At 40.3% G+C, this 21,141-nt stretch overlaps 1 protein-coding gene across 2 annotated transcripts in view; it reads right to left on the bottom strand.

The window, feature by feature from the left end:
- Positions 1 to 278: 278 nt before the first annotated feature.
- Positions 279 to 21,141, bottom strand: part of kiaa0232 (uncharacterized protein KIAA0232 homolog) — a 29,538-nt gene continuing 8,675 nt past the window's right edge. For both annotated transcript variants that reach the window (XM_002938259.5, XM_004911254.4), the window contains 8 exons: positions 20,246 to 20,721; positions 17,751 to 17,888; positions 11,734 to 11,824; positions 10,751 to 10,826; positions 6,628 to 9,826; positions 4,732 to 4,840; positions 3,864 to 3,958; positions 279 to 2,884 (listed from right to left, as the gene is read on the bottom strand). In XM_002938259.5, the coding sequence (XP_002938305.1) occupies positions 2,708 to 2,884; positions 3,864 to 3,958; positions 4,732 to 4,840; positions 6,628 to 9,826; positions 10,751 to 10,826; positions 11,734 to 11,824; positions 17,751 to 17,888; positions 20,246 to 20,473 (4,113 nt within the window). In that variant the 5' untranslated portion in view covers positions 20,474 to 20,721 and the 3' untranslated portion in view covers positions 279 to 2,707. The remainder of the gene's footprint in view (positions 2,885 to 3,863; positions 3,959 to 4,731; positions 4,841 to 6,627; positions 9,827 to 10,750; positions 10,827 to 11,733; positions 11,825 to 17,750; positions 17,889 to 20,245; positions 20,722 to 21,141) is intronic.

Here is a 21,141-nt window from a genome sequence, read left to right as displayed (position 1 = left end):
AAACGATCGAATTATAACGACGGGTATAGGCAAAGTCGGTCCAGGGACCGTATCAACGAGCCGGTGCGGTCCCCGATCAGACTAGATGTTTAAACCTGCCCGATCGTGATCTGGTCGATTTCAGGCCAGATATTGGTCGGGCAGGCCCGTCGGTAGTGCCCATACACGGCCCGATTAGCTGCCGAATCAGTCTAAGGGACTGATATCAGCAGCTAGAATGGGCCCGTGTATGGGGACATTTAGAGAAAACCAAGGTAAAAACAAAAACCCAAACATCCTGAGGTTTTTAAAAATTTTATTTGGTGTTAAATAAGTTCACAAGAAAACAAAAAATCAGTTACTCTGGTGTACATGAAGGAGAACAATACAACCACAAAGGAAAAAAAATATATATTTTTTTTATTTTGTATTTTTTTTTGGAAACAGATTTTCAGCCCAGGAAGGAATGGAAAACTGTTTTCAGTGCGGAGGATTTGCAATGCGCTTCATACCACAGAGCGTTCAGCGTTTTGCCAACCACTGATGAATGGAACTGCTCCATAAAGGGAGAAATAAAAAGGGACTTCTGCATAACGTTCTGAGCATTTGGCCATGTCCAAAACAAAAAAAAAACCAAAGTAAATATTGCCAAGCTCTTAATGTGTTACTTGCTGCTGCAGAGGCCGAGGGTGTGCAGGAGCAGAGCTATGGGTTATGGCAGAAGCTCTGTATGTGTGTATGTTATACAGGGCACGGGGCCTCAGTACAGTAAAAACCATCCTGTAAGAAGTGATTTGATGGAATTGATGTAAGTAAAGCCCTCGTTGCAGGAGTTACACCTTACAACTACAGGACAAAGGATTTCACACATTTCTCAGTGCAGGTTTCACAAAAACCCTTTCAGGAAGCTCCAGAAACTTTGTTTAATAAAAAAACAAAATAAACAGCAAAATAAAAAGTAATCTCAAAAAAAAAAAAAAAAAAACTTCTGAAAAAGTTCAATGATGTAAAAATAAGGGACAAACTAAATATTTGGTTTCCATATAGTGCATAGGGGGCACTATCAGGGCTGTTCTTGGCCCAAAGGAAGTTCAGGGTTACCATGGGAACTCAGGCAGGTACCAACTACAGAAGCTGGGGTGAATTCAAATTCGCCACAGTCCTGGGACCGACAGGCACTGCCAATTCCACTGTGTGTGTGTTTGAACAGCATTCCTCTCATCCTTTCCACAAAACAAGCCAAGGAAAAAACAAAAGAATCGTCCAACTTAATGAACTTATTTGAACACTACCTAACTCCGTCACTCCCCTTGTATTGCCTTAGTAAGGAGACTCTAGGTTGTTCCAAAGCAATATGAAACTGTTTGCATTTCCTGGTGTTCTAAGCATGCTTTTTAAAGGGTTTTTTTTTTTATTATTGTATTTTTTTACGTTTGGTATTTTTTTTTTTTTTTTAATTTTTCAGATATTGCTCTTCATGTGCTTGAACCTTTTTGCATAAAGTCAGAAGCACACAGAGCCTGCTAGTTTATTTTTGTACAGTTCGCACACTTTTTTTGACGCTGTGCTGAAAATGTTTAAAACAAAGAAAGAAAAAAAAAAAAACAGACTGATGACGACCGCCATCCACGCATGTAATGTAGAGAAGAGAGTTACTTATTGCCACACGCGTACTTGCCCATAGCATCCGCTCAAACAGAAAAAAATGAAACTATGAGACTAAGTAACACCAACAACACTACGGGGCACCAATTGCAGCAGCCGCGGGGTAAACAAATCCGGTCAACGCCAGGGCAAAGGGGGGCTTCTCCCCTGTGACAATCACGCACTTGGTTTTGCCATGGAAAATATGCAAGAGAGAAATTCAAAATAACCAATCACAAAGTGTGTTTGTGTAAATGAATGTCAGGGGCTGGAGTGGCGCATTTAAATTCCTTTGGAAATTGCCATCATTATTACAACTTAAATTTTCATTTAAAAAAAAAAAAAAGGGAATGGATCAAAGCTAAGACCCCCCCTTCCTCTCTATTAACCGGAGTTTACCAGATCCATGGCTTCTGCCATTAGAATTAGAACTAAAAAGTTATCCTCCGACAGCGGGGGCACAAAATATAATAGAATAGAAAACACAGTATTCTGTAAGTCTCTAAAGCACAATCTCATTGCTTCTACTGTAAATTTTTTTTTTGTTTTATGTGTTTTTTTTTTACATTTTTTTTTCTCCATTGAAGACTAGGGCAAGCCATTCATGCTAGTCTCCCACATTCAGAAAGGCACTGACTGATTACAGTGTTATGCATCTCTTAGTTTTGAAAATATATCGAGAAAATATATCCAAAAGCCCACGTCTGATGTAGCTGCAAGTCGTAGGGACCTTGCGGCGGGATTTCTGGCGACAGCTAAAGAGGTTAAACAAGGATATGTAAGGTTAGATGCTGGAAAGCAATGATTTCTACAACACAAGCACGTGCACATCCGCTCCTGATCCGACAGAACAATCTTAGCCAACGCTATTAGGGAGAATTTTAGGGTGAAGAATGGGGGAAATGGGAGGGACTTCAGCAGAAGTACCTAAAACCAGCTATAGACAAAAAAAAGGTCTGAAATGGTAACTAAAAAACAGGTGCAGCAGTAAAGACAACTAAAGGGATGCAAAGAGAGCTACTCAAAGCAAAAAACAAAAAAACCCAAAGAAAATCATAAGATTGAGCACTTCAGCTCAGCACTGTCACAGCTGTGTGCGAGAGAAGAGCTCTTCCCGACAGATATCGGCCCATTCCCGCCCTCCATCTGAAGCCGTGTCAGAGCTTGAGCTGGCGCTGGAGTAGATCTTCTTTCTGAAGCCACTGGACCTGGTTCCAGCGCTGTACCCAATGACAACTTTGGCATCATTACATGCAGAAACCTGGAAGGTAGAGAACAGTGTTAGGGGTTCCTAGTGGCACATATATATATACTGGTGGCCATACATGCACCAATATAGTCATACAAGGATTTTTTGACCTTGCATGGGCTCCCAATCATTGTCCCAATATTTTTCGTACCATGGCGATCAGTTGTTTAGGCGACTGGACAGGGTAGATAATTTCAGTTGCATAGTAATAAAATCTCATATGTATATGTAACATATATGTGTATGTGACAATATCCTTGGGGGACCTACAATGCCCTGGGGCCAAACGATCGAATTCTACACGTGGCAATGGGGCAGTTGGTTCGGGGACCGCATCAACAAGCCGATACGGTCCCCGATCCTACTGGATTTTCTAACCTGCCTGATCGATATCTGGCCAATTTCAGGCCAGATATCGGTCGGCCAGGCCCCTCGGTTCTGCCCCTACACGGGCCGATAAGCTCCCGAATCGGTCCAAGGGACAGATATCGGCAGCTATAATCGGCTCGTGTATGGGGACCTTTAGTTTTAGATCGTTGCCTTTAAACGTACTATTGATATCCAAACATTTGTCGGAAGCAGACTAAAATCTGAACGTGTATGGCCACTTTAAGCTGTGGATAATCAATGTTTTAGTCCCTCCTCCCCTGCCAGGATTTCATCCTTTTTAAAGGAATAGATTAGGGTGGTAGGTATATTTTGGTTTAATATAAACCGAGGGAGACCTGGGTGTGTGCTTTGCACTGGTTTTAAAAGGGACCAGCTAGCATGTGTGTTGCTATATAATGGAATTCATACAACTGTATCACATTACCAATGCTCAATTGTTTTGCCTTGGGTCAGACAAGATACTTCAATGTGGTGCAAGTCTGTAAAACTGCTCTGCAGCAATTTCCTCAAATAATTTCATTAAACTCGAGTACATCAAAATAAAAAATGTAGGTAGACTGGGCCAATCATTCAAGGTGGAACAAGTTAAATCCATAAATACCTTCTCTGTCTCTTGAGGGTGCCATCCTGGGGTAGACAATTCTTTCCCATTTGTATTTTCTACACAACTCTGATCCTTTACGGTCATGTAGTAAGCTGTGATACAAATAAGCCAGTTGTTTAGTTAAAGCGATAATATAAATTAAGTTCAGCCTTGGTCTCTCGGATCGCCGGCAAGGAACACGCACGCTAGGCAAGGAGAATGGATTGGCTTTGCAATGCGTATTGCCTGCTGGCTGATAACAGAGACCAAGGCTGGGAAAAAAAAAAAATGATGAGGCCGAAGCATAACCCATCAAAACTGCTGGGCAACTCTTAAATTAGGGAATCTATCTAAAGCAATTAAGGAGGGTATAGGAGACCCTGGGCACTGGGGTTCACAGAGAAAAACTAGCCAAGGATGTTTTCATTCCCATTTAATACATTGTATTAATTGTAATTAATTGTAATTAGCTAATGGTTTGAGTTTCTTGGTGTTCTCTTATAAATACTTCTTAGAGATACCTTACAGAATATCCTATGCTAATCTCCTACACACAATTCAACTGCATGCATTATTTACATTTCAGAGACGTAATACATTGGGCATTTATTTTATTTAATGACATTTGTACGTTCTAGGCATACTGCACATCTGTCGGACACGAGACTGCTGCTGCTCCAATCACACAAGGGAACAGAACTTGGTGTGAGGGTACAAACAGGAAACTTGCCCAACTAAGTACATAAGATGCAGAAAGCCTCAGTCTGAAATCCGAATCTTGGCCATGAAATCAACCCTCAGTCTGTAACCTGGCTATTGATATGGCCATGAAATAAACGCTTACAGACGCGTCGCCTCTACAAGATACAGGGGTAAAATTCCTTACCGTCGCAACAGGATCCAGGTATTAACGGAGAATACAGAGCTTTCTGCCACCAGCACTGTTTTTCCTGGGCAGCGTTCACTCCCTGAAGATCAATGTTCAGTGATGGATACTAAAAGAAGTAAAAATGGACACAATTGCAGAACGTGTCACCATGTTCAAAAACCGTATTTAAGGACAACAAAACTGAGGCACTTTGGGACAAGTGCAATTAATAGGGCTTGTACATATCAGAGTGTTTTAATTAAGAACAAACCTCTCCCTTCCCCCAACTGCAGCCTGTTAGATATGGGGCAGCTAATTATACAGAGCTTCTACGAGGACTGCCAATTTGCTTTGACTGTGCTTGGAAGCATGAAACCTTGGAACCTTCTGTAGAAAATTGGCTCAAATGTCTCAACAGATCATGCCTTTTTTTCCTGTATATTAAAAAGGTATATAAGCCCTATTTGATGGATGCCCGCTAAACAGAAATGCAAATACTCTGGTTACTAATTAGCAGTACAAGTGCACTTGATATTCAGTGTTAATGGGATAAACCGACAAGCCCATCCATGTGTGCTATAGATAAATAGCAGTTATGTGTGGATTAAGGCTGATGGCATTTGAGGAGATTAGTCGCCCGTGATAAATCTTCGCTCCTGTGGCCGTTTGATAGCCCCAAAATACCCCTTAGTAGGCAAACCTTAAGGTCCCCATACACGGGCCGATATTAGCTGCCGATATCGGTTGGACCAATTTGGCAGCTAATCGGCCCGTGTAGGGGCAGAAACGAGGGGCCTACCCGACCGATATCTGGCCTGAAATTGGCCAGATATCGATCGGCCAGGTTAGAAAATTCAGTCAGATCGGGGACTGCGGTCCCCGAACCGACTGCCCCATTGCCGCCTATATAAAATTTGATTGTTTGGCCCCAGGGCCAAATGATCGAATTTAGCCTACACGTTCCCCGATATCGCCCACCCGTAGGTGGGGATATCGGGTGAACATCCGCTCGCTTGGCGATCTCGCCAAGCGAGCGAATCTTAACGTGTATGGGGACCTTTAGGCTGATGGCACACAGGGAATTTAGTTGCACACAGGGAATTTAATTGCACACAGGGAATTTAATTGCACACAATGAATCTTCACTACTGCAGGCGAGAATGTGAATCACCGGTGGGATGGCATACACGTTGCTTAGGTTTAACAAAATAGGCCGAAGGGTCCAAGTGAGGCAACTTCGGAAAAAGGAAGCCAACCCACTGGCAATTCACATTCTCGCCTGTGGTAGTGAAGATTTATTGTGTGCAACTAAATTCCCTGTGTGCCACCAGCCTAAGGTTTGCCTACTGATCCTTTTAATAATTCACACAGTGATGGGGCATCAGTATACACTGCTTTAAAAAGGATATCCTATTTCAATTACGAGCAAGAAACTGATGCCTGCCATACAAGTGCAAAGCACATTTAAAAGGTGCACCACTGGTATTTTGCAAGAGTGTATGTATTGCTTCTTGTAATGTACATGTGGAGAAGGAACTTTAGTCATGCCACAATGATTATGATATAGTTAAAAAACAGCACTGCTTATTATGACTGCAAGTTACAGAATTCCAAACTGACCACTAACATCCCCTTATTAACAAGAGCTACAGGTATGGGATCTGTTAAAATATTAAACATTAATTAAACCCAATAGGATTGTTTTGCCACCAAAACGGATTTTTGCAGCTTAGTTATCATCAAGTTCAAGATACTGTATTATTATTACACAGAAAAGGGAAATTAAAAATGTGACTTATAGGGTTAAAATAAAGTCAATGGGAGATGGCATTCAGGATTTGGTGCTTTGGTGCTAATTTATGGATTATATATGAATTGTAGCAAACACTAACAATTGATATAAAATATACACACCTCTCCCATTTCTTCAGCACACATAGATTCACAACCGATTTCGTAGCTGCCTCCTTTATCTGCTTGGTTATTCGGCTCCACTTTTTTGCAGTTTATTTTGGAGCTTTCCACGCTATCACTTTCCAACGACTCAATGATCCTGAAGTCTAAATTGCCCTGTTTATCTGGTGGCAGCGCACCAAGGGAGTCCTCTTGGCAATCCAAGGAGGTCTGTGCACTCTTCTCCATACCAGACTTCTTTAGGCTAGGAAGAAACTTCCCGGACTCAAGCTCAGACTTTCCATAAAAATGACCTTCGTTCTCTGCATCCTCTTCCAGAGGCTTAAGATCATCTTGAGGATCTGCAAACACTTCTTCTGAAACAGCAGGTACAGCCGCTTCATCTTTTTCAGATTCGAAGTCTGAATCACTTCCCCCAACAGGAGACAGCTCTGATGCAGATATGGGGCGGAAGTGCGTTCGTGGGGAAATTCTTATTGACCTGTACTGCGTTCGGTCAATGCCACAGACCCTGGGATTGCCCGTTTCCCCACCTGAATCCAAACAGAAAGATTTTGGCTTAAAGTTAGGGCTGCACGCCGAAATGCAACCAGGCTCAAACGAGCACTCCACGTGAAGAACTTGTGAAAAACGATTGTTCAGCTCAAAAGATGAGAATGAATACCCCACGTCAGGTTCATCTATTTGTAGGTTAGCGCATGTTTCAAGAAGGTTTTCATGAAGAATGAAAGAAAATCCTTTACTTAGGCCTTTCTCTCTATTTTTCGGCTGTTCATTTTCCTCAAATGAAATCAACGGCTTCCACAATGGTCGATGGCCAGGTGCACAACTATTTCCCGGCGTCATGAAAACATCAGTACCTGCAATTGTGACAACATCGGAAGCGGCACATTCCAGTAAGCCTTCTTTCACCTGGTTGGGTGGAAGCGCAGCCCATTCATCATCGCCACCAAAGGCCTTGAACTCTCCGTAAACCCCTCCAAGAATGAAGGAGTTTTCTTTAACATGGTTTACTTCCCAGGGTTTGGATGGGGTAGTATAATCTCCACAGTCTACCTCAGATTCACATGCGAGAAAAGCTCTTTTTTCAACAGGGTCTTTTTGGCTTTCCCAAAGATGATACTCAGATCTCTGGACAGCTTTACTGGGTTCCTGAAAGGCTTCATCTGTAGCCTCGGCATCCTGACCAGTGTATGCATTTACGCCGACTGGAAATAAAGGATCGTCCATTATCTCAGAATTCCTGTCCGACATACTTGTCCAGATGTCCTTAATGACCCCTGAGCTGTACCCATGTTCACCCTGGTAGCTTGCTTTCCCGGCATCACTAGCGTCTGATAATTCATGACATTCTTGTTCAAGTTGAATACCACAGACAGATTCCAATTTTGATTTCTTATTTAGGGGCAAAGTCGATTCGTCTTCTAAATTTTTCTTTTGCGGAAATGAACTCCTTGTGTTTAAACAAGAAGGTTCATCATCTTGAAGACCTAAAGCCACCCTGGGAACTACATAATTTGGGTCTTCAATATTTGAAAGGGACGGTTCTTCAAAATGACAGTTAAAGGTTTCGGTATCCGATCGGGTTCCTTCTGAGTGCGACCATGGACTACAGGTTCGAGTTGAAATATTTGAGCATTGTTCATTTTCATCAAAGGCACTATTTTTGGTCCATATTAGCAATCGTGATTGCGTTTTACCAAACCCATTCACGGTGGAACAAGACTCTTCTTTAACTTTGTCATCCAATATCCTCTCCCTGGGCAGCGAAAATACAGAATTACTGCACTGCACTTCAAACACTGAAAAATAAGAGTTACTTGCATCAAAAAATAAATCTTGATTGCCCGCATGTGAATGGGTGCTAAGCTTTGTGCTGTCTAGAAAAGGGGAAAATGCATTTGGGGAGTCCCCTCCCAAACTTTCCCCGTCTGCATCAACAGAGCTCGAAGGTGAACATGGCTCCCAAAACTGAGCTAAATTACTGTGGTCTTGAAAGAACAAACCATCAGCACCAACAGAACTGGTTGATTCTGACCATATTGCACTTTCCCCTTGCAATCTCTTCTCATCCAACACTCTGCAAAATTCGGCCTCAAAATCACTTTTCACTTTACTTTTCTGTCGGATCATATTCAAGATACGACTTTCTCCTTGCATTTCTTCTGAGGCACCAGGATCCAACATGGATTGGTCAATTTCCACTTCATAGAAGTGCGTAAGTTCTAAAGGATGAACATCATCCAAATAATTGTCCTCAAACAGAGAACAGTTCGAGGTCCCAGTATGGTCACTGGTCTCATTTACAACTGCAGGCATTTCTACAAAGTGACCCTCAATAAAAGTACCTGCTGTGAGGTATGTTTGATGGATATTGTGGTTACTTAGACGTAGAGCATGTACAAACTCAGACAGCTCTTCAATATCTTCTGACCGGTTATACAAATTTTGCTGACTCTTTCGATAAGTCGTCTCTAATTTGCTTTTGCTATTTATAGGAACAAAATATTCTGTGATGGGTTCAGTATACCACAAAGGCTCCTCTCTGTATTCGGTTTCAGTTTTCCTATCTCCAAAGACTTCATTTCCTTCATCCTCAGGTTCTTTCCATGCGTGCTCTCTCACATGCCGTTTAACTCGCTTACAGAGCGGTCTAACAGAACTTGCACTGCAGCTGCTTCCAACAACATTTTTCTTTTCCACCTTCTCTGCGTTTTTAGTAGGGACCTTATGACCACTTTTCCCCTTTTTGTTTCGTACTTCACGAACTTTATGCCTTACTTTGATGAACCTTGTTTTCATGTCCCCTTGATGACTACTTGAGCTTGAGCCGGCTTCACTTGAGCCCGATGACCAGGACCGTGGGCGAATCTTACCACTGGACTTGTGCCTGACACTTTTACTCAAGCCAAATTTCTCTTCTGTTGCGCCTTTGTTAAACTTATTTTCTTTTTCGTTCTTGCTTTTTCTTTGTGAATTTTTTCCCTGTACAGTGTTCAAAGCTCCACTTTTGCCAATGGTCGTGGTTTCACACTCACTATTGCATTCCTTTGGAGATGGAGTTTCGGTGCTTGTTTGCGGGGCTGTAGAAGATGAGGAAGAGCTAGAATAAGAGCAGATTTTTGATTTGTTCCAAACAGTCATGATTTCCTGCAGGCAAACTGGCTTCTCTGAGAGTGGTGGGAAAGCTTCATAATACCTGTTAAAAAAAACAAAAACAAAAAAAAAACAGTGAAGTAGGAGCAGCCACTCTTCACATGATCTTTGAGTTAATGTAGTAAAAATGACCAAAAATGCTGCACTGTTTATGGTTATAGTTTAAATAATATTCAGGGATTATAAACTAGTTATTAGGATAACAGTTTTCAATAGTTTTATTACAAAATTATACAGAAGGAGGCACTAAAAGATCGGATACTGAATGTTTGATCATGACTACAGATGACCAATAGGCACTGAGGGAACTGTGGCTTCTCTTATCTGCTGATGCTCCATCCTACCAGCTGGAAACCTTCCAACCAACATATTTAGAAATCATGACAATCTCTAAAAGTACCCAAAAGCAAAGTTGCCTTATGTTTAAGACAAAAGTATAGGCAATTATTTCTCTAGATCTGTGCTGACCAGCATTTACCCCAGTGAAGTGGGCAAGCCACACTGGACAATAATATAAAGAATCATACAAAGTTAGTGGAGCTCTTGTAAGGATTTCCTCCAGTAGTGAAGCCACATGCAGTTCACTACTTTAAAGGGGATCTACTGTGAAAATTAAAATGTATTATGAGCCTCATATTACTGGGGTTTTAAAAGCCTGTTTTTTCACTACCAATTACAGCAATAATCAAAGACACATGGGGCAAACAATAAATGAGTCGTGATTGAGTTCAGCAGTGTTGGGATAGACCACATGCTCTGTAGGTGGCTTCTGACTGGGGATCTATCCTGCATGTGTAGTTTTTGAGAGAGGTTTTACAAGCCTTTGTCAGGGCTGACCCAGGAATTAACTGAATAAATTTAACAAAGTGCTTAGTTGGAGCACTGTCTGCATGTGTACTTTCATTTCTAGAGCATTTGCCTCCTCTCTATCCAGCAGCATTCATTACAAGAAGGAAGTTACCCTTACATTTCTGCCTGATCTTTTGCTAGGCATGTTGTCTCAGGAGACAGCGAGACTTCAAGCTTTCTATTATTCTTCTCCTCTGGAAAGAAAAAATAAATAAATACACATCAATTTAAGGTAATAAAAAGGGCTAATTTGTCAACTATATTTAAAGTGGGTAAACATATCAAGTCAGGAATTTGCTGGGGAACAGACTTGAGATTTTTTTAAAATGGATTGCCATATTATGGAGAAAAATGTCCTAAAATCAGGCCAAATGTTACCATACGAGTAGCCTTACACACGTGTGGCCACTTTCAGACATGGTGCATGAGAAGATAATTTCAATCAGCAAAACAGGTCCCTGGGCTGCCATACATGCCCAAATGGATTGGGTAATATGGTTGAAACAGCCTGACCAAATCAGAGCATGTAAGGCCAGCTTAACTGTATAGGTGGATGGCACTGGTAAGTCTTTAAAGAGATGTTACTAAAATTTAGGCTAGAAAATCAAAAAAGACTGCAAGAGCTAAAGATATGAGATCCTAACATTTTAAATGGGCACTTTCTAATTGTATGAACTAATGGCACCCTATAAAAACAGTTTCTAATGTGAGTTTATAACGTTACTTGCAGCTATCAAGGGTCAGTTACATTTGAATGTTGCCACTGATGCAACACTGGTGCTGCAAGTCTGTTTTTAGCAACTCCTCTACATTGTTCCTAGACGGCTTAATGGTGCTCTAATACTCTGCCGCCAAATTTATATCATAGCTCAACCATTAAACAATCAGGGCTCTTCAGAACTACATTAACTTTGCTTTAGCATCGCTTAATACATTACCTCGAGCCGAGGGTAAAGGGCTGCTTTATGACCTATGTCTGCTTATTTTTAAATATTTCCCGCAATAACAATTCTGAAGGATGATTAACAGAACTTAATACATTGTTTCAGACATTTTGATTTCTGAAGCTTGGTCAAAAATGTTTGATAACTTAAAAATTACCTTTGTTTATTGGCTGCTGTTCACCTTGGCTGCTCTGGAGATCTTTCAGTTTAGAGCAGAGCTCCTCTACTAAAGTTTCAATTCCAGAGGTCTAAATAAAAGAGAAGTAAATAAAATTAATTACTATACATACTGAATAAAATATAAATATATAAATTATATAAAATATAATAAAGAGGAAAAAGATTATAAAACAAGACATGCACAAACCATCCTTATCATGAAAGAAATTGTGTGAAGCCGATGCCTGGCTATGGAAATGGAAGCAATGGCGGGGCAACCTGGTTGCTAGCAGCATAACTGTACAACCATATCAATTGGCATACAGATTTGTAAGTAAGATACATGTACCTTTTCTGAATTAGTCCAAATGTTATATTAAAATATGCTGACCCCTACATGAATTGAGCAAAACAAATACAGGCATGTGATTTATTATCCAGATAGCTTGGGACCTGGGTTTAAATTACTAAAATAAACCAACCTAATAGTTGTTTTGCTATCAGTATGGATTCATGCAGCTTAGTTACCATCAAGTACAAGCTACTGTTTTATTATTAGAGGAGAAAAGGGATCAAGTGATTTATTTGTTTAAAATGGACTCCATGGGAGATTCAGTGCTTTGTGGATATACAGCTTCTAGGTATGACATCCTATGCCTGAAACTGCCAAACTTTATCCTCATAACTTGAATTTTTAATGAAAGTATGAGGCTGAGGAAACATTTGCATATACATATATCACATTAAGCAGAAACTGCAAACAAACAACACCCGTGAAGGGTACTGGTTATTAAACTTGTCAACAGGCCGTCCCACAGCACGATAGGGTTGTGAACCACTGTTATAGGGCATTGGTTTCCAAACATAGAAGGGAGCTCTTATATCAATGAGTTGCACAGGCAGATCTGCTGGCTATATCCACTGAGTGACCCCCCCTGTGCTGGTGTGAGGACGTCCAGAATACATGAACTGGTGCGGAAGGCCAAGGACAAGCTTCTTCCAACAATGCCCCAACGCAGCACAAGGGATTAATCTGAAGGACAAGTATTAAAGGGTGAGTTCCCCATCTAAAACACTTTCAGTCCAACTGTTTTCAAACAGTACCTCAATTATTTAATGGCTTTTTGTCTCGTTGCTACTGCCATAGGGTAGTAATTATAATACTTAGAATAGTTGTTGTAGAACAATTAAATTAATCTATTTAAAATCTATTATATTAGAACATAACTGCTGGCCTAACACATTTTGTGCCCGATGGGCATGTACCCAAAGGCTTTGTTTGTTCTTGCACCTTTAAATCATCCCATATGCGTTTATCCACAAAAATGCCCCTCCTGTCAAGCTAGTACTGGAAAGGAACAAACATAGCTGAATGAATAAGCATATCTGCATTCAAGGACAAGCAGCCCACTTCAATAGAAGTGAGGAATCCCCAAACGTCATTATCGTTAGCCCTGTAACAGCATTCATACACAACAGTGGTGCTTCCGATATGCTTAAATCTGTCTGTTCATATTCTATTTACAAATGAGGCCGCTGTCCTTGCAGCTTACGAGTAGCTTTTCGGAACTGACAATGAGAGTTGTGAAACTAACTCCCCTTTTGGGACTATCATTCAGTCGTACTTAGAGGCCCAAGCCACAGCTGATTTTGCTATATTTTAAGACTGAAAATGACTAGGCAAAAACCCTATGTTCTAACAACATTGTCTCATTACGGTACGCAAAGGTTTAAAATAAACAAGATTGCCATGTAAAAGCCCGACATAATCCACCAGCAATGTGACTATCAGCTGCCATCTAAACAAGGCCCGATTTCCCTACAGCTCAGAAGACAGACATCGACCCTCAGGAAAACAAATGCAGATACTTTTGCCCAATCTATAGATACAGACAGACAGGATTTCTATGAGGTGCTTACCATAACTCAAGGATTGAAGTTTCGGAAGCAAACAATCTGTCCCTGCATCACGCACCCCCTGCCCCAGCTGACATTCTGCATGTTGTTTCGGAGAAAGTGATCATACGTAAGAGGGGATGGCACAGAGGGAGCGAGGGGGAAGGGGCATCTCCGTGCAGAATGCCAATCTCCCAGTGAGCAAATCTGCCTGCAGCTAAACTGGACAGGGCTCAGAAAAAGGTGAGGCCAATTAAAAGTGAATGTTTTAAATGTTACCCCCACTGCCAGTATCCACAGCACAACTGTCCCCAAACAGCAGGAGAAAGGAACCAAAACAAGCTAATAAAAAACTTAAATGTATTTCCACATTGTGCCCAGTGAGATTAATTAGCCCTTGCTACTTTCATTGCTCATAGCCCCCTTCAGTTTAAGATATGACTGTGCTAAAGAATATGCCCCAGGCAAGGTGCCACTGACACTAACCTGCAGGATTCACAGCTTGGAGACCCCCCCAGGCCTGATGTTAACTCACTATAATGACCCCCAGTCTGCCCACTAGGATTCAACAAGACAATACATCCCTATACAATTCTGACACTGATATTTTATACCTAAAATCTACTGACTACAGAAAGATTGGCAGGACCTACAGGGGCACTATACCACCTTGTTCAACATGACTACAATAAATAGGCCCTTGGGCTGAACACGCTTGTAGCCTACTTATTTATCATTTATTTATTTATTTCTTAACGTGCTCTGGAGTAAACATTGGGCTGGCAGGAATTCTGCATCATGGTTCAAGCCCCTCACTTGTGGTTATTATTTAAGGAACAGCAACCTTGGTCAGCTAAATAATTAGCCCTTGTTATCCACATAGTGATTATAAAGCGGCCCAGCTTTGCAATCCTTGGTGCAACACTGTGTAGGCACTTAGAGACTGTCTAATATAATAGCCAGGACATAACTTACTCCTTTGTATCTACCTAACCTGCTAAGTCAGTTGGTGGCCCATATGGGACATCCCATGTGGTCCCTTCTTAAAGTCAATAACTTACTTACAGGTTAAAGAGATACAAAGGAGGGGCTGTTAAGATATCCCTACAATATCTAATAATGTATTAGTTTTAATGTCATATTATACATTGGCCAATAAGCTCTCCATTGACCCAATTCCAATTCAGCAGTCGCCATGTGTGCAAGCTGCACATAGCCCTGTAACAATCCCTCGATATGCTTTTACTCAAAGCAGGCAGTATGCAGTAGAAGCCAGAGTTTGATTTCTATGCCAGGTTTTAAGAAACTATTTAATTTCAGCATGTGTCCCATCAGTTTTCTTCTGAATAACTGCTCAGGCAAAGATTCATATTAATAAAACAGATTCATATATTCATTCACAATTCATATATGAATAATAATTCATTTTAAAAACACTCATTAATAACACTGGAGGAACAAATCTCTTTAATACTTATAAAAATATAGAAGTTCTATTAATCATTCTACCAGTTCCAGTAGTTATTTATTCTCTTTTCCTTGCGGTTAGAAAAGTAGCCTTTAAACCATTCCTTCTTTAAATCTCTTATATACAGGCTCTGGCTATTTTATACTATCATCTTCATGTAGACAAAACTCACATGGAATAAGGGGGATTTTTCTGGAAATGGGGTTGGGGGGGGGTAGCACATTTAGACAGAAAAAGAAACAGTCTGTAGTGCGGCAGAGAGCCTCTACGAGAATGTCAACTGTCAGATTGAAGGATTAAGCAGCTGTTAAATGCAAGTCAGCTGCTCGGGCACGTGTGTCACACCCCTGTGTTCCACTGGCAGCTCCCAATCACAGCACGGGGCTTACCTACAGAACTTAAGCAACACTTAAGGGACTTCAAACAGCTATAGTAAACTGACCGGTCAGCCTATTTATCTTGACAGTTATTTTACATTTCTAGGCTTAACCTGGGGCTTTACGTTGTATACAGGAAAATACAGAAACTTCAATGTCTATTTCATAATAGTTACCCTTTAAATGGTAGGAAAGGAGGATGATTTAGTTTTACCAGGGCAATGCTCTTACAGCAGAAAGAGGTTATGAAAGGGCTCAGCCAGAGAGATAACAGGAAGGAGAGTCATTGGGCTAAACAGGAAAAGGTGGGAGAAAAAAATGCAGCAAGGGCAAATGATTCAATAAGAAAAAGCCCGTCAGTGGCATAAAAAGGAAACTCTGCTTTAAAAGACCATTTAGTAATATTAAGGATCTGGCAAGAGAAATACTGAAAACCCATGCATCATCATTATTTGGGGGCTAGAATGAAACATAAATCCATTGAAGCCTTCTCTTTCTTAAAATTATATACATATTGTAATCCATATATACTGTCAGCGGAGTAGTGTGTGACAGGACATGAAAAGGCTATGTGGTTGCCAATAGTGACAGGCATTCTGAAATATCTTTATAGCCGAGGTTCATTTTGATGTTATTTTTAGGGAACATATTTCTCCTTTGTGCAATACAGATCCAGACAACACAGTCATCAAGGAATGTGCGGCAAATGCTTAATATGTTACCGTCTCTCTCTCTCTGCCATGGCACAGTGAGGGAAGAGAGTATGAATAAGCACATAGCGTCCACGCACCAGCTATACACCACACGTATTTATATATAGGTAATACCTGGGTGCCTACGCAAGTACTGACAGCACTCACAGGAATTTACACACAAGGTAATAAAGTCAAATATGAAAATGACCTTTATTTAGGGCTAAATAAACCTCAATTTCATATTTGACTTTATTACCTTGTGTGTAAATTCCTATGAGTGCTGTCAGTACTTGCGAAGAGATATATTAGTGATGCAGCCAAGGAGAAATAGTACACTCGACAGAAGTGAATAGAACAAACTATGTGGAATTGCTCTTAAAGGTCCAATATAAAAAGGACATTAAACCATGCTCACTTAAGCTGCATTGCAAATTCAATTTCTAAAAAATTTTTTTTTCCTATCTTGCCTTTTTCACCTGAAAGTAAAAATGCAGTCTGGTTGCCAGAGCCAGACCCCAGCAAACAAAAAGACTGATGGAGGGTTTAAATTTATCATTATTCTTATTTTTGTATTGTTTTTATTGCTATTCAGGCCATCTCCAAATCATCTTCCAATTAAAGGACACACCAACCCCAAAAATTATTTTTTGGCTAATAAAAGAAAACATAAATTCCAAGCAACTTGCCATTGCGAGTTTACTGACATTTTTTAAAGTTATGTGTAAATGTAATTGCTTTTGAAAGTAGAACTCCTGGTTGTTACCTTTTAATGCTGCAAAGGTCAGTCTCCTCCAGCAAGACAGGTCTGTTAATCTGCTGCCTTGAGTTACATTGTTTCAAATGCCAGAGCCACCAGGGCAGATAATATAAAAGGACACACAAACACTGCTTCTAATAGCAATTATATATACAAATAAGCCAAAAACCATTACAAACTTGTAATGAATGTATATTGCAAAGTTGGAATTAGGTTTGCAAGCAATTATTTTTGGGGTTGACACGTCCTTTAATGTTTAGCAGTGAATGACAACAGATCAGACATCACCTTTAATGAATAGTAGGGCAACCGCAAGGACTGTTGTGTCCCTAGGTCCCACCCTAGTCCCAGCTTCTCTGTGTTCGGTACAACAAAGGAAGATAAAGTGACCAGAATTTCCTGTATGCTTGTATGTAAACAGACAAGTTTTGAATCCAAAGCACACAAATGGCACACAGCCATTAAAACCAGACTCAACTGATTCACATTTAATGCAACCACATCTTTAAAGTCTTTAGTTTAGAAGCGTAGATGGCAGCAAAACAAAACCAAATTAAAAAAAAACTAAATTCTCAACAGGATGTCCAATAGCAACATGTTGCCACCAATGATTACTATAGCAGTTACAGGCAAATAATGGTGCTTTGTTTGCCGTATTTGTCACTGACAGCACCATGAGAGTCATGGTGGCATGTGTGTCATAACACATTGACAGCAATTAGGCTAGAGGTGCTCCAGAGAAATTTCATAAAAACAGGACATATGGGTTGATGTAAGATAAACAGTCACAATAAAAATTCAACAGCAAACGGGTATACATACTTCATCAGATGCTGAAAGCAAACACTGGACCGCAGCCTGTTTTTTCATTTCTTCCAAAGAGAGGTCAGAGCTCTTTTTCTTGCCTTTTCCCCATTTCTTGCAAGCTCCCTTTTCCCAGCCCAAGAAGATGTCATTTTCCTGCAGTTTGTAAAGAAAGAAGTGTATATAAGTACAAATATATACAAAATGTAAAATACTCACAAGCTGCAAAATCCCTATTAAACTCTGCATGTATCTCAGGAAACAAAAATGCTCAAATACAGGTTACATTATGGTACAACTCCTTTGGGGAAGGTCAGAATCACAGCAAGATAACAGAATGCGTAAACTATGTGATATATGCGTTGACAGACATTCTTTTTACTCCATGCCATCTTTTAAAGGAGACAAACTCAATCTGCCCAACTGATTGTAAGTTCTTTGGGACAAGGACCTCCTTCCTACGGTGTCTCCCACCACATGACACTTGTTCCCTGTGTATTTATACTTATTTATTATATTTATTATAACACTTGTCCTCCCTGTATGTAACTGTGTATATTGTAAGATTGTACAGTGCTGCATAACCTTATAAATAAAGCTATATGTACAAAGAAGAGCTGTTCTGTCTTATTAGGGAAGTACTTAATAAAATTCTCTCTACTGGCAGCCCTGTTTTAGAGCAGCACAGGCAAAGAGGTTAAAAAAATATTCTAATTAGAGAAATAAAAACCCCATGACTTTTACAGAGCTTTCATTTCCCCTCGGCAGAAAGCCATCACTGGCAAACTGACACAAACTAAGTACAAAGTACAAAACATACAACTCTGCACTGCATTTTTGCATTAATATACCTATCTGGTATTTAGCCACAACCAATGACCTAAAAATCCTGACTGATTGTTAAGTCAAGTCTATGACAAATAATTCCCTCCTACAATTTACAGAATGAACAAAATATCCTTAAACCTTCTGTGAAAGTGGAATGTAATGTCTGTGCCAGAGCATGAAGTATTATTAAGAAATACCCTTAATTTCATATGCCTCCTCCTGACCTGTGAATAGTGCAGAAACCCCCAGTACATAAACACCTTAGGGGCTATATGATAACTATTTCCAAATATTAACAAACCCCCATCAGACTCCTCCCCTCCCACAGGCTGAGTAGGGCAGGCAGAGTATGGCACACACAGGGAGCACAGGCCAGGCACAGTATGCGGTGTGGGCCACCAGCTGGACAGCACTGTACTACAGCATCCTGCTTTTTCAGCAGGAAAACATTATTTGGTGATCTTTAATAGAGAGGCTGGCAAAGCATGGGGCACTCTTTGAACCTGAATAATCAGAGAGCCTTTTTTTGTACTTGGAACTCCACATGTTTTGCATGTCTCCATCTACATGCCTAGCAATCTCTTCAAATAAAATGTTGGGGAGAGCTTTCATTAATCAGTACATGTGAACAACTGAATTTATAGAACCTGAAGACATTTTACTGGCTCAAATGCTGTTGGAGAAAATAACTGTGTGCCATCTTATCTGCTTATACAGCACCTAGAAATAAATTATATCTTGATTTTCTTTCTATATTTCTGTAGCGAGCCATAAAGGACTACATTTGAGTCATGTTCATCTCTTTCCTTAAAAGACAGAGTATACTATGGGTTCTTCTTATCCTTAAGCTTAAAAGCTATGAGACACTGAGCTACTTGTAGTCAACTACTTATTGCGGCTACAACACGCCAGAAAACAATTATCAGCATTGTCAATTTTGTAGCCAGGACAAGTAGCTGGCTACAAGTAGTTCTGTGTGTCATTACCCTAATGATTTCCCCCATGGATACAAGCTACTTATTTATATAGACTATATTTAAGCCTAAGAAGGAACCATACAGCACATACTGTATATACTCGAGTATAAGCCTAGTTTTTCAGCACCCAAAATTTGCTGAAAAAGCCTCGGCTTATACTCGAGTCGGGTGCCATGGGTCCCTCTAAACTAGCACCCTTTCTCTCCTTTGTGTGCAAATTAGGCCACCTGCAACCAGACCCTCCAGTGCCCTGGCCTAGGCTCCCACTAGCAATACTTATTTCCCCTCCGGGACTGGGTCTGCTGCCAGTTTGCCAATGTGCAATGAGCGTGGGGTAGTACTCATTGTTTTTGTTGACCCTTGTATCTGCTTACAGAGCTAGTTTACTGTTTTTCTTTGTAATAAATATTGAAAAACATATACCCCACTGATGCCTCAATTAATGTTATTTTATTGGTATTTATTTTGAGTATTAAAACTTAGCAGTAGCTGCTGCATTCCCCACGCTAGGCTTATACTCGAGTCAATAAGTTTTTCCAGTTTTCTTAGGTAAAATTAGGTACCTCGGCTTATATTCGGATCAGCTTATACTCAAGTACATACGGTAGTTTAGCAGCCCTGCTGGCTCATGTTACATATTTCTGAAACCACTGTTTATCATATATTAGCATTGCCTGTGAATATTGATAAAGTCAGTGCAACCTATACCTGTTCCTGAAGGTCGTAGTCATAACTGTCGTGCAGCAGAAGACTTAAGACATATCTAGTGTAGATCATGGCATCAATACCACATTTTTCTAACTCTTGCCCCAGCCAGGTCTGGACGGGATCTAAAGCACGAAGCATCGACATTTCAAAGACAGAAAAAGGGCCAGGAAACAAGCTTGTGGTGCCTTCTGATGGTAAACCATCCACAACTGTACAGATAGGGCGCATGAATCTAGGTAGTAGGCATCCTTAACAAAAGAGGCATTTTCTTAGGATGTTCTTTAGAAGGTGGAGGGGATCTTCATTCCAGCAATTTGGCAAAATGCTTGGATTTCAGGAAGATCATTTATACTCAATGACATTTAGTCAAGAGACATTCCTCAGGCATTATATAACACATCTTATGAGGATACATATGGACATGTGTTTTGCTTTGTGATTTCACATTGATGGGAGGATTACCTCAATGGCAAGATCTGAAAAAGAAAGAATAAACAATGTCAAAAATGCATATACCCCTAATGCCTCTGTAAGTTATGCTATATAATATACATACACATATACATTATATAAAACATTATATTATATAAAGGTGCACTCCAGGAACCTTTAAAAATAAATGTCAAGATTCTTTATTTAAATCATTTTAAAAATGGCCAATGTTTCGGTATCCTCCTAAGACCATATGTACACTTAAAATCAGCATATAAATAAGTAAAACCTGTAGCACTCACCCAATCCCACGCTCTCCCACCAGTCATAAGACTGGAGGAGAAGCACTGTACTCAGGATACAAAATACCCAGAGTAACTATATATACCCGTGCAATTAGGGAAAAATACAGTGGTTAAAAACAAGTGCATAGCCCTACTGACCGAAAAGCAGCATGTTACAGA

The sequence above is a fragment of the Xenopus tropicalis genome, chromosome 1 (genome assembly GCF_000004195.4).
Source record: "Xenopus tropicalis strain Nigerian chromosome 1, UCB_Xtro_10.0, whole genome shotgun sequence".
NCBI lineage: Eukaryota > Metazoa > Chordata > Amphibia > Anura > Pipidae > Xenopus > Xenopus tropicalis.
This window is presented reverse-complemented; position numbering and strand designations above follow the sequence as displayed.